This window comes from Atractosteus spatula (assembly GCF_055471065.1).
Source record: "Atractosteus spatula isolate fAtrSpa1 chromosome 10 unlocalized genomic scaffold, fAtrSpa1.hap1 SUPER_10_unloc_2, whole genome shotgun sequence".
Lineage (NCBI taxonomy): Eukaryota > Metazoa > Chordata > Actinopteri > Semionotiformes > Lepisosteidae > Atractosteus > Atractosteus spatula.
The window spans coordinates 1,829,277-1,842,763 of NW_028296622.1; the positions used below are offsets into that span (position 1 = coordinate 1,829,277).

Sequence of the window (13,487 nt, forward strand, 5' to 3'; positions counted from 1 at the left end):
ACCAGCATGGGTCCACATGAGTATTTCCTGTCACGGGAGATGGACCCCCTGATTTCTGTTATGGGTCAGGACCCGGTGCTCATCAGAGAAACCCACCTCGGACAGACTCCCAGGGGCTGGACTGTCTTTCACTCAAGGGCAGAGATTATTGGGAAATGTTTATGATACGCCTTGGTGCTACAGAAGTTTCATCTGAAGTGCAGCACCTCCAACAGCACAGTGTCCCTGGTCACTGTCCTGGGTCACAGAGCTCCAGAGGCAACAGCGCCACCTGCTGGTCCACAACCTCCACACACAGCAGCAGCGTCCTGGTTTCCTTACAGTCTCCCAGCCTTGCTGAGCTCCGAGCTCTGAGGGCATCAGGCTACAGAGTGGCAGCTCTGCTGTGTTCATGGGCTGGACCAGTGCAGGCTCAGAGGAGCCTGTGTGACCTTTGTCATGGAAATATAACTATCAAGGAAGCCACAAGAGAGAGTTCTCACCTGAGTAAGGTCTTTATTTCAATATTGCAATATTGGGAGATATACTAGATATCTAGTGCAACCAGAGACTCAATTTGTTACAAGCAGTACAGGGTTTTTATAAGACGTTGCGCTGTAAAAAAGTTCAGCACTTGGTCCCTTCTAAAACTTCCCCTTTCTCTAAGAGAAAACAGATTACATCATAGAGCGAGAGAAGAAAAACTAGATTTGTTATTCAAAGCTTATCAGTTACTTTCAGCTAATTCTAATGACCCAGACAGCATATATTGTTTTGGTACATTGTCTTCTAAACTAACCTAAACAGTGTACTTTGTTGACGAACTGTTTTCTAAAATTCTGCACGTACTGAAGCACAGCAGTTACATCCTTGAAATATATTATCTAAAAGCACCAATATATTTTTTTCAAAGCTCTCTACATTTTTAAGAATCAATTTACTTATTAGATTTCCACTTCACCTTCCTCACGCTCTCTGTGTGGCTCAGGGGCGTTGCTGTGAGCCGAGAGAGGACGACTGTATGTCGCTCAGGAGTGACTCCCTCATGGTGAAACACTGTAGTCCTACAGGCTGTCCTTATGCTCCTTCTCTATCAGCTGCTCTACAAAGGGCTTCAGTAATTCCTGTATCCTGTCGTCGTTCCGAGGAATGCTGGCCATGGCTTCCTTAACGACGTGAACAGACACCTCCGTTCCGAAGTGGGAGACGATCCTGTGGGCCAGGTCCTGCTTCTCGGTGTCTTCAAGTCTACCCCGGGGCATCCCCTCCTGGTGCAGAATGTTCTTCAGCTTCTTGTACTCGTCTGCTTCCAGCTCCTCGATCACTTCATTCAAGGCTCCTTCCCACCCTTCGCTGCTGGTGATTCCTGAAACAAACACAGACACCCTTCTACTGGCTGCTACTACACAAGGGCTGAGAAACCAGCTCTAGATACTCAAAGAGGACAGAGGGACTCACTCTGAGGGGCAGAAGTCATTGGGGTCCTGGTCCATACAGCACGGACTGCAGAGAGAGAAAGAGACAGAGACATGTTCACCCTGACCAGCACAACACCCACAGGACACAGTCTCCCGTAAAGACACTGATCACCCACAGGACACAGTCTCCCGTAAAGACACTGTTCACCCACAGGACACACAAGATGCATCTCAAGTCAGCTATTGCCTGGCGTGATTGTCACACTCACTAGCAGGCCATACTGACCTCTAACCCACCATGTTCTCAGTAGATCTGTTACCTGGCAGCTGCACAGTGCGGCTCCACACCCTCTTTTCTCTGTCCTTTGTGGTGCCTTTCAGCAACACCAGGTCCAGTCTCATCGCACCGTGGGCCAGGAAAACCTCGAACGTGGGGTGGAAATTCGGGCCATAACTGCAGTAAAAGCACTCGGACTGGAAGAACAACAGTAACGCTGTGTTAAAGAGCTAGCAGTCTGTCACACAGGCAAATCTTTTTTGAGCATGAAGTCAGCTGGACTCCCTCTACAGACTCTGTGACTCTGCTTTCTGCTTCTCTCTCCACTATCCCAATTCTCCTTGACCTCTGACTGGCCACATCCTCTTCCTGTCCTGGGTATTTCAGGTGCTGCTCTTGGCTGGTTCTCTTCTTGTCCCTTGAACTGCTCTTTCCAAGTGTCCTGGTGAGGCTCTGGCCTTCTCCCCCCCTAGTGTTCTTCACGGGTCAGTACTCGGGCCCCTTCCTTTCTCTGCGTATCTGCTGGATGGGTCCACCTGTTTCATGGTTTTGATGATACTGATGATACTCAGATCATCCTTTCATGACCCGAGTCTTTCCTGCTCTTTCAGTCTCTCCCTCATGCTCTCTCAGCAGTTTGGGTCATAAAGGCCGGTGATCTCTGTCTGTATCACAGGACAACCATTACCTCAGGCTGGATTATCTTAATCTCCATGCTGCTGCTGGACACTCTGTACGTCGCTTTCGGTCTCAGTGTACAAGTTGAGCTCGTCTGAATGAGGGTGCTCCTGCAGTCCTGCTGCTCGGTGACCTGTGGAGGAGAGGAGAGGAGAGGACAGGGTGACACTGCTGGGAATGGGGGAACAGAAACATGCCACGACGTTGTGCTGGAGAAACAGACGGACAGAGACAGGAAGTGCTGGAGAGGTAGACAGGCAGAGAGACAGGAAGTGTTGGGAAGGTAGACAGGCAGAGAGACAGGACACCCCCTGTACCTGGCTGAGAAGTACGTTCTCAGGGAGCACAAACACGTTCAGCTTGGGTAGCAGGTCCACGCCATCCCCTGGCTGCAGGAACAGCAGCACCTGTCCCAGGATTCTGGAGTTCCACAGGCTCTTCACGAGGCCCCACAGGGACAGGCCGGCGATGGACACCCTCACGTGGGTCTGTGTCACCTCCAGAGGCGACAGCACCTCAAGATTACCACAGCTCACATGGGCCACCGACAGGAAGTCACTCCTGCCTGCAGGAAGACACTGAGTCAGTCATGATTCCTTTGGCTGTTTGTTGTAAGACTGCTCACATCTTCACAGCTTCCAGTCCAGTAGGAGAGCCCCACGATTCAGTTACACCCCTAGACTCCACCCCAGCTGTTCCCTGTTTGTTCCAAGGACTCATCCCTCTCAGCGATAAGACTTTGGGCTCAGAGCAGTGGGTGCAGCACCATTGTGGAGTTGGACCACCTTCGGTTCCGACTTGGTTAGTTTTTGCCAGTTAGGCCTCAAGTGCCGAGTCAGCGAGATGGGTTTGTAAACCAGAGACCATCAACTCAATGCTGGAGGAGCTTGTCTTGGTTAAACCTGAGTACGTTGGCTCCAGTGTGATTCGACAATCAGTCACGTCCACAGTAGAGGACTGCCGGAATGGAGAGGCTCACAAGAGCCAGCTCTGCTCCTCATTGACTTCCATTCCAGCTCATCTTTCAACCTAGTGACATGACACGACACTTAGGGCTGAAGATCACTGATTATTTCTGTTAACGATGTGACATGGCCTTCGGTGGCCATGAATAACTGAATTAAAGTAATGAAGCCTTTAACTGAGATTAATTAAGGGCCAGTAACGAAGCCCTGGGATTGAGGTTCAGTAATGGATTGGAACAGATTCCAGAGGCTGGAGAGAAGGATGAGTCCAGCATATCCCAGAAGCAACCTCATCTTCATTCACACTGTTACACAGAGGGCAAATTGTCACCAGACTCCGTGGTAGAGGGTAGAGTCTCCTGCTGTAGCTGCAGTGAAGCTGTACTCACTGTCAATACAGAAACTGTTAACATCGCCTGAGACTCACGGCCATCGATCTCGCAGTGAGGTAGCTGCAGTTCCATCAGCGCCTCCTGGGGGCAGTGTATGTCAAACAGGGGTCCTGCAGGATGCTGGCCAGTGGGGGACAGGAGCCCCATGTCCCAGTGTGTGGTCTGATACTCCAGTTCGCCCCCCGACGCCATCACAAACACCAGCCCAGTGACACGGCACCAGAACTGACCCGCGGATGGGCAGAGATACCTGCATAGGACAGCACACTGTCAACACACTGCACAGAGACAGGGGACACCACACTTTCAACACTCCACAGAGACAGGGGACACCACAGACATAAGGGCATTGACACTGGAGACAAAATAAAGAAATTCTACACTTGCAGTACAGTGACACAAAGAGAGAACTGGGGCAGGACTGTGTGACAAAGACACAGCACTGACACTGGAGACACAGAAATATAGAGGTTCCACACTTCCATACTGCAGTCTGGCATGTTTATCCTTATTATTATTATTATTATTATTGCTTACACTTATATAGCGCTTTTCTGGACACTCCACTCAAAGCACTTTACAGGTAATGGGGATCCCCTCCACCACCACCAATGTGCAGCCCCACCTGGATGATGCGACGGCAGCCATAGTGCGCCAGAACGCTCACCACACATCAGCTCTCAGTGGGGAGGAGAGCAGAGTGATGTACTGTAGCCAATTCATAGATTCATAGGGAATTATTAGGAGGCCATGATTGGTAAGGGCCAATGGGAAATTTGGCCAGGACACCGGGGTTACACCCCTACTCTTTTTGAGAAACACCCTGGGATTTTTAATGACCACGGAGAGTCAGGACCTCGGTTTTACGTCTCATTCGAAGGACAGCGCCCGTTTACAGTACAGTGTCTCTGTCACTATACTGGGGCATTAGGACCCACATGGACCGCAGGGTGAGAGCGCCCCCTGCTGGCCCCACTAACACCTCTTCCTTAGCTAAGAAGAAGCTACTAAATTCCTCTCATTATTGTTTTAAGGACTAATGATACGTGATATGAGTGCTCCAAGTGTTTAAGTTTCAGTTTGGTGTAAAAGTACACAGGAGACCGTAGTGATGAGCGAGACTGAAGCAATGTATCTATTTTAGTGTCATTTCTCCATGAAGCTGTCAGGTTGCAGGAGAGCGAGTCTCTGGAAAAAGAGGTGACTGTGAAAATCCCTTCTGCTGACTTTTATTCATACAGATAAACTGCGAGTCCACTGCCATGGCAACTGAGCGCTTCCGCTGAGATACCGCAAGATACGTGGCTGGACCGGGATGACATTATGATTGACGGGCAGCTTAGCGAGTCAGAGGGAGGAGTGGCACAGGAAGTAGACCAGTGGCCTTGTGGGAAATGGAGTTTACCTAGACCGCTGTCGTGCAAGTGAGCAGAACTGACATCTGGCAGCTCCTCACTGGGAGCACAGGAAACTGCATTTAAAATAACGAGACAAACAAGGGGTCTGTATGTAGCATCGAGCAGTGTGTTCTGGAATTCTGTTTGTCCTGAAGGTCTTTCGGCCTCAAATTATGCCTTTTAGTGATGTTCAGGACTTCCTATGTTTTAATCTCATTTTTGCTTGTTAAGCAAAGGACGGCAAAAAAGACCAAAATATCAGGTACCTGTAGGTTTCCTTCCTGTTCTGAAATTTTATTTCAGGAGTGAATTCAGTCACGTTCCCTGGGACCTGAAAATGAATTGAGATGTCACAGGTGTGGAGGTAAAGATACAGGTGTGTCTCCAGTGTGGGAGATGAGATCTCACAGTTGTGGAGGTAAAGATACAGGTGTCTCTCCAGTGTGGGAGATGAGATGCCACAGGTGTGGAGGTAAAGATACAGGTGTCTCCCCAGTGGGGGAGAGGAGATCTCACACGTGTGGAGGTAAAGACTCAGGTGTTTCTCCAGTGTGGGAGATGAGATGTCACAGGTGTGGAGGTAAAGACTTTTCCTGGAGGTACAAACACTTACTTTGGTTCTGCTAACTTCATCAGGCTCATCTCCCCCAGACAGTGAGCCCCCAGTCTCAGGTATCCCAGACAGTGAGCCCTCAGTCTCAGGTGCCCCAAGTGAATATTCCTCAGCTGCTGGACCTGTTGAAAGAAAGAGCTGGGCATCACAGAGTGACAGGCGTGAGTCTGTCTTAGTATCTCAGGTGGTACATAGTGTTGAATACAGCTGTCTGATCTTCTGAGACGACCTGACTGCTGTTTTGACACCATCATCATGATAATGGGCTCGTGATGGATCTGGTGTGATGCTGCTCACTGTGTTTAGAATCCACTGTGATTCTCGCGCTGTGCAGACATCTGGGTTCCTTTGCGTGTTCAGGATCCCTCTGTTTCCTGTATTTTAGAATACTTACTTCATATCGAAGTCTAATCACACTCCTAGAGAAAGTGTGGATCATCCTGGATCAGAAGGGACAGTCAGTGAATCCGAGCGAACTCTCTTCCCGTTGTGAACTCGTGACTCGCACTAATATTCTTACAGGACCTTGAGAGGGTCAGTGATGTACTGTAGGAGAGAGAGCTGTGTGTCAGTGTGCCGTACAGACGGAGGGTCAGTGATGTAGGAGAGAGAGCTGTGTGTCAGTGTGTCGTACAGAGAGAGGGTCAGTGATGTAGGAGAGAGAGAGCTGTGTGTCAGTGTGTCGTACAGACAGAGGGTCAGTGATGTAGGAGAGAGAGCTGTGTGTCAGTGTGCTGTACAGAGAGAGTACTGTACTTCCTCTTCTCTATCTTCTGCAGAAGTTTTCTGTCCATCATGTAAGGAAAGACACTCATTTCTGCCACCATGTCCTCTATCTTCTCCAGCAGCTCTGTGACCTGAGTGCGGTCGCCCCTGTTCTTGTTGTTGAGAACATGATACCTGTTCCCACACTTCTCCACCAGACACTGAAGCTCCTTCCCTCCTCTCTCAATGAGCTGCTCAATGGTTGTGTGTGTCAGTGTGTCCCCCCAGGTGAACAGCACTATTGTGTGTCTCCAGACTGTCTCACTGAGAAGCTCCAGGTGTTCCTCCACTGATCTCCAGTCTGTGTATGAGTTCACATTAATCACCAGGACGAGAGCGTGGGGTCCTGGGGGACACAGAGACACACTGCGCACAACCTCCTCTCTGACACTCTGTGGATGTGCCCTTATCATAAAAGAGGAACCCAAGCCTGGAGTGTCGACCACAGTGATCTGCCTCCCAGCTACTTCACCCTGTCTCTTCACACACTCCTTAGTTACTCCTTCAGTGTCAAACTCCTCTCTGCCCAGGATGGTGTTTCCTGCTGAGCTCCTCCCAGACCTTCTCTCCCCCAGTGAGTCTAAAATGTCACATTTCATAAAGAAATGTTTGGGACTCAGCCACCTGGCTGAGAAATCTGTGTGTTGTATAGCTTCAAACCGCTTAGAAACCAACTACTGTGATGCACACTGAAGAGAACTACCACGATGTTAGTTTAAAAACAGTGAAACTGACAAGCTGGAGGAACTGAGTCTCTTTAGTCTGAAGGGAGTGTCCCACACTGACAGGGTGAAGATAGGGAACCAAGTACAAAGAAAATATTCAACATCCTCAGTGACAGTCAGCCATCATTAAAGACCAGTTAGATATTGACACCTCAGAGTTCCTCAGTATTAACACTGAAACCCAAAGCAACACTAAGACTTAAAATCAGGAGTGGGAGGCTCTACTGTACACAGAGGGGGGCGGGAGAGAGGAACAAGCTGCCCAGCCCTGTTGTTGAAGATGATACCCTGGCTTCTCTCCAGACACAGCTGGATGAGCTCCTCCAGTCAGGACATGGGACTCTACTGTACACAGAGAGGGGTTGAGGGAGGGAACAAGCTGCCCCATCAAGACAGGAGAAACAGCTGCATGAGACCCTGGAATCATTACTAATTATGGGCCAAAAATTCCTCTGTTGTTCATCTGTACTGATTCCTCTCTGGTATTATCAACTGTACAATAAACATGGCCTCTGAGCAACAAACAGGAAACGATCATATCCAAGCGTGTCTGAGCATCATGAATACTAACAGTGTGAATCCAATACCATCAGCACACAGTCAGGTTTAACATTAATCATTCTACCTTAAATAAACACCTTATTAAAATATTTAGTGAATCCCAAACAGCTTGAGTTTACACTACCGATCTCTGATCGCTGACAAGAGAAAGTGAAAGTAAAACAGTTCCGGTCTCTCTCCTTGTTCAGACCCCGTGTGTCTGACAGACAGAACACTCTCAGCAGACAGGAAGACACTTCTCCAGCTGCTGCTGTGCTCTGTGACAGAGAAGAGACCCTCAGTGACTCCCTTACCGACACTCTGACAGGTAGAACAAGAGAAAACTCACCATTGCTGAGCGCTAAGCTCCTAAACTCTGCCATCTCTCTCTCTCCGTCTCTTCCTGCTGATCTGAAGGGCAGGACTTTGTCCTCTCAGTGGCCCTTGATAAATTTACTGGGTTCAGTTAATGATTAACTCACCAGAGCAGAATGAAGTCTTGGGCGCCGCCTGATATGAACGTTTCTGGTATATCTAATCACTTAGGAATTTAAAAATACTTTTAAAATTATTTTTCATAAGCAAACTCTCGTTTGGGGTTCTGGAAAGTTGATCTAAAAGGATCTCCAAAGCACTTTACAGTCAGGGACCCCACTTCATCCCACCTGCAAACAACTGAGAAGAGGGAATTTGGGAAGTACAGACCGAACCCCGACTAAGCAGCACCCCTGACCAGCAGTCGGGACACTGGGGTCCACAACCGTCTGGATCTATGAAGTCAATGAGGCGCTGCAGTACTGCGCAGTCCCCGCCAGGGGGAGACAAGGCACCAGAAGTCAGAGGCCCGAGCTGAACTGCTTCAGGAGAGAGACAGATTGGGTAAACAGCAGGCCAGAGAGAGAAGGAGAGCAGACAGTAGATAACAGACCTGAGGATTTCATCGGCATTTTTTTGGGGAGGGGTATCTCTGCTGTTGAAATAAAGACTTAGGAAACACAACCAAAGACCTCAGTCAGCTTCAGCTTCCCTCCTCACTCACGATGAACACAAGAAGGTTAAGAATAAAGACGACCCGTGACCTCACAGGCGTCTCCGTGGGAGTCTGCTTGAGCGACGCAGAAAGATGTCCACGCCTGGGGCTCGCCTGCCATTCCCACACAAGAGAGCAACAGGAATCGGACGTCCAGGGCTCCGTCTGTCACCGGGGAGCGAAACACCCCCACCCCGCGATCATGTCACTCGCTGACATCGATCGATTGATTATACAACGACAAATCACGGAGAACCGTTCCAGTTCCTCACGGTGAAGGAAGAGTAGCACCACCTCCGCTCTCACTGAAATACTCTCCATCAATAAGACGCACGAGTCTCTCCGTCAATAAGATAGATAAATAAATAAGTCACACAGGAAATCAATAAATAAACAAACAGAGCGATAAGGCGCCACGGGCGTCTCCGCCCACGAGTCCCGGACTCCCCTCCCCGGGCGGCAGCGGTCAGGGTCCGAGCTCGGGTTCGGGTCCAGCTGGCCGGTATGGGTATCGGTATCGGGCCGGACTCGAGGGCCTCTCCCGTCACGGTCGGACTCCACCCAGAAGGGGGGCGGGGGGGGTTACAGGTCACAGGTCGGAGCTGCTGCTGAGGTACTGAGAGACGCCGACCAGGAGCAGCACCTCCCCGGTCTTCATCGCCTCGGCCGCCGCCCCCTCTTCCTCCCCCACCAGGAGGGGCGATGGCGGTGGGGGTGGGGGGGGCAACAGCAGCCCCCGCCCTTCCTCCTGCCCCCCCTGCCCCTGCCCCTCGGGGGGGCAGCTGGCGGCGGGCAGCGCTGGTTCACACCCGGGCTCCTCGGAGGCGTAGATCTGGCGACACAGCGCGGCCACCAGCAGCAGGAGCAGCCGCTGAGCGGAGCCGCGGGGCTCGGCCACCGGGGGGCACTTCTGCACCTGGGGGAGAGGAGAGAGGTCAGGGTCAGGGGGTCACGCTCGCTGGGGTTCAGGCTGGATGATATTAATAATAACTCCTTACACTTCTATAGCTCTTTTCTGGACTCTCCACTCAGAGCTCTTTACAGGTCCTGGGGATCCCACTACTGCCACCAGTGTGCAGCCCCCCCTGGATGATGCTCCAGTCCGCTCCCCACAAACCAGCTCTCAGTGGGGAGGAGAGCAGAGTAATGAAGCCAATTCATAGATGGGAATTATTAGGAGACCATGACTGGTAAGGGCCAATGGGAAATTTGGCCAGGACACTGGGGTAACACCCCTACTCTTCTCGAGAGACACCCTGGGATTGTTAATGACCACAGAGAGTCAGGACCTCGGTTTAGTACTGTGCCACTAAGATCACACACCGAACACAGTACTGTCCCACTGTGATTACTCACCGAACACTAGTGTCCCACTCTGATCACACTACAGTGCCACTGTGATCACACAGTGAACACACTACAGTGCCACTGTGATCACTCACTCAACACAGTACTGTCCCACTGTGATCACACAGTGAACACACTACAGTGCCACTGTGATCACACAGTGAACACACTACAGTGCCACTGTGATCACACAGTGAACACACTACAGTGCCACTGTGATCACACAGTGAACACACTACAGTGCCACTGTGATCACACAGTGAACACACTACAGTGCCACTGTGATTACTCACTCAACACACTACAGTGCCACTCTGATCACACACTGAGCACAGTACTGTCCCACTGTGATCACACGCCGAACACACTACTGTGCCACTACGATCACACGCCGAACACACTACTGTGCCACTGGGATCACACGCCGAACACCCTCGGCGATGACACACCGAACACCGTCCTGTCCCCCTGTGATGACACACCGAACACCGTCCTGTCCCCCTCTGATGACACACCAAACAGTACTGTGCCACTCTGATGACACACTGAACACTAGCGCCCCACGCTAAACACAGTACTGTCCCACTGTGACAACACGCTAAACACAGTACTGTCCCACTGTGTCTGTATGAATCTCTCTGTCTCTGTCTCTATGTGTGTGTGTGTGTGTGTGTGTGTGTGTGTGTGTGTGTGTGTGTGTGTGTTTCTCGCGAGACTGAGTGAGTGAGTGGGCGGAGCTTCGGTGGGTTTGATCGTGTGGCAGTGTTTCTTCACTAGTTCACTTTTTTGGGGAAAAGCGGGGTTTATTTTCTCATCATGGCCGGTTCTGGAGGCTCTGATCCTCCAAACCTCTCCTTTGAGAAATTAACTCGACGCCATGGTGTGAAAATCTCCCCTGCGGAGTTCTGTCCGCTTGAGAGGTGCGTTCTTGCTGTCGGGGAGGTCGTGGGCTGCAGGAACATCAGGTCCGCTTCCCCCATGAGTGGAGGTATAGTCATTTTCCTGCAGTCTACCGATCTGGCAAACACCCTGGTGGAGAAGGGAGTCGTCCTGGACGGCACCTTCAGCCCGGTACTGCCTCTCGCGGTCCCGGCTCGAAAGATCACCCTCTCCAACGTGCCTCCGTTCATGAGGAACGAGCTGCTGGAGAGGGAGCTGTCCCGGTACGGACAGGTGGTCTCTCCGATCAGGAGGGTCCCTCTGGGCTGCAGGGCACCGCAGCTGAAGCACGTCGTCTCTTTCCGGAGACAAGTCTACGTCATCTTAAAAAACCCCACAGAAGAGATCAATGTGGCCCTTAAATTTTGGATTGACAGCTGTGACTACATAGTATTCGTGACTTCGGAATCGATGAAGTGCTTCAGGTGTGGGAGCGAGGGGCATGTGGTGAAGAACTGCCCGGAGGTGGAGGAAGAGACGGGCAGGGAGCCTCAGCCCCAGGGCGCACAGGAGGCTAGCCGACAGCGTCAGGCAGCGGGGAGCGGAGCAGCGCAGGGAGGTAGCAGGGAGTCAGAGCCCACGGCCGGGGTGCAGGAGAGATCGCTGGAGGGAGCAGGTGAGCCCGAGCCGGTGGCGTCCCAAGCAGGAGAACAGACAGTAAAGAGTGGACCACCGCAGCCCTCAGAAGAGCAGGGAGCCCCCCACACCGGAGAGCAAGAGACGAGCGCTGGCGGAGCAGGGGAGAGGCAGAGCCCCGCTGCTCAGGAGAGTCAGGGAGAGAGAGAGCACGTAGTGACACCGACAGCGGAAAACGCGTCTCAAGCGCCAGCGAAAACTGTAGACACGGTGTGGGGAGGAAATGAATTATCTGAAAAAATAGACGATGGTTTTAAGACACCTCGGAGAAAGCGCACAAAAAAATCTGTGCAGAGTGCGGTGCAGAAGAAGCGCAGCACAGAGAGCTCGGTGGAGGGCGGCTCTGTCGCCGGCCCGGGGGCCGCGAGTGATTCCGACACCGGGAGAGTGAGGACGCGCTGGAGTGTCCTCGCCGCCACCGCCGCCGCCGCCCGGAGCTCCTCGGAGTCCGGGAGCGACGACGAGGGCGGCTTCACCAACTCCTCTCTCGCCTCGGGCTCCTCGGCCCGGCAGAGCTGCAGAGGAGGCTACAGTTTCCAGAGCATCAGGGAGTTCTTAGAGAAGACTAAAGGTAAGAGGGGAACTGTGGTCGGGGACTTTTTTCCCTGACACCGAGCTCTTTGTCCTTTCCGCGACGCGCCATCTGAAGAGGGGCTCGGGTGCGAATGACTTCAGTGATCAGGAGAGATGGCGCCTGAAGAGCCTTTTAGGTAAGATCAAGGCAGGACCGCGAAACGCACCTCAGCACGAATGAGTCCTGTCCCTCACATCACATTAATATCCGTCTGCGTGCTACAGTACATGTCTGTTCGTGTTTTATGTTTTTTTTTTCTTTTCCACAAACATGGGCGACATTAGAATAGGGAGTTTGAACACCAAGGGGTGCAGGAGGGCTTTGAAGCGAGCTGCGGTGTTGGAGATTATCAAAGAAAAGAGCCTGCAAGTGACGTTCCTGCAGGAGACCCACACCGACAGCTCCAACATCGTCGCCTGGCAGCAGGAGTGGCAGGGGGACATCGTGTTCAGTCACGGGTCCCCTGTGAGCGCGGGGGTCGCGATGCTGTTCTCTGTGGGGTTCAAGCCCCTCTCTATCGCCGTCCAGGAGGTGGTGAAGGGTCGCCTGCTACTCGTGCGAGTAGTTCTCGGGAAGAAAACCTTTGTTTTTATTAACGTTCACTGGACACTCAGAGAACCATTAATACACAATCAATGGACATAGAACCGGGCCGCTCCTTGGACTTTACCAGCAGACTGGTCCACGCCAACATCACACAGCTCCACCACCTGCTAGACGTGGATCAGGGCTGCTGGCGCAGCGTGGAGTGGGCGTGTGACGCGCTGGGACTACACTCACGGCGGTGTGTAGACAGGTTTCTTAGTCAGCTTCACTCTGCTCTGCCTTTCCAGGAGATGCTGCTGATCCAGGGTCTGTTTGAGGACCATCGCCTTCCAACCACACAGCCTCCTTTCCCTGGTCTGCTAGTGTCTCCTGCGCTCAGTCCCGGACCGACGGGATCTCTCCTTGAGCCCATTGCCTCAGAGGAGAGGTCTCTAGCTAGTGTTGGGGGGGAAATGTCTGTACAGACTAGTCCTAACATCTAGGCACCAGGCCCAGCTGTCCGCGCTCCCCGACACTCCCTGGGAGGCTCGTCTGGGAGTGCCGGATGACGTCCGGCCTGCCTGGGGTAGCCTCTACAGATATCCCCTCAACAAGAGGGCTGGTGATCTGCACTGGAGGGTCCTGCACACCATCCTTGGGGTCAACTCATTTGTGTCGGTTCTGGAC

The 13,487-nt window shown here is 52.0% G+C and overlaps 1 protein-coding gene across 1 annotated transcript; it reads right to left on the minus strand.

Annotated features, from left to right (window-relative positions):
• Positions 1–475: 475 nt before the first annotated feature.
• Positions 476–8,160, minus strand: LOC148812622 (uncharacterized). The gene is made up of 9 exons (XM_088908576.1): positions 8,099–8,160; positions 5,720–5,841; positions 5,373–5,437; positions 3,745–3,959; positions 2,670–2,917; positions 2,363–2,485; positions 1,718–1,871; positions 1,438–1,482; positions 476–1,345 (listed from the first exon to the last, which is right to left on the minus strand). The coding sequence occupies exons 1-9, from the start codon at positions 8,130–8,132 to the stop codon at positions 1,044–1,046; spliced, it is 1,308 nt and encodes a 435-aa protein (XP_088764702.1). The 5' UTR covers positions 8,133–8,160; the 3' UTR covers positions 476–1,043.
• Positions 8,161–13,487: the final 5,327 nt, after the last annotated feature.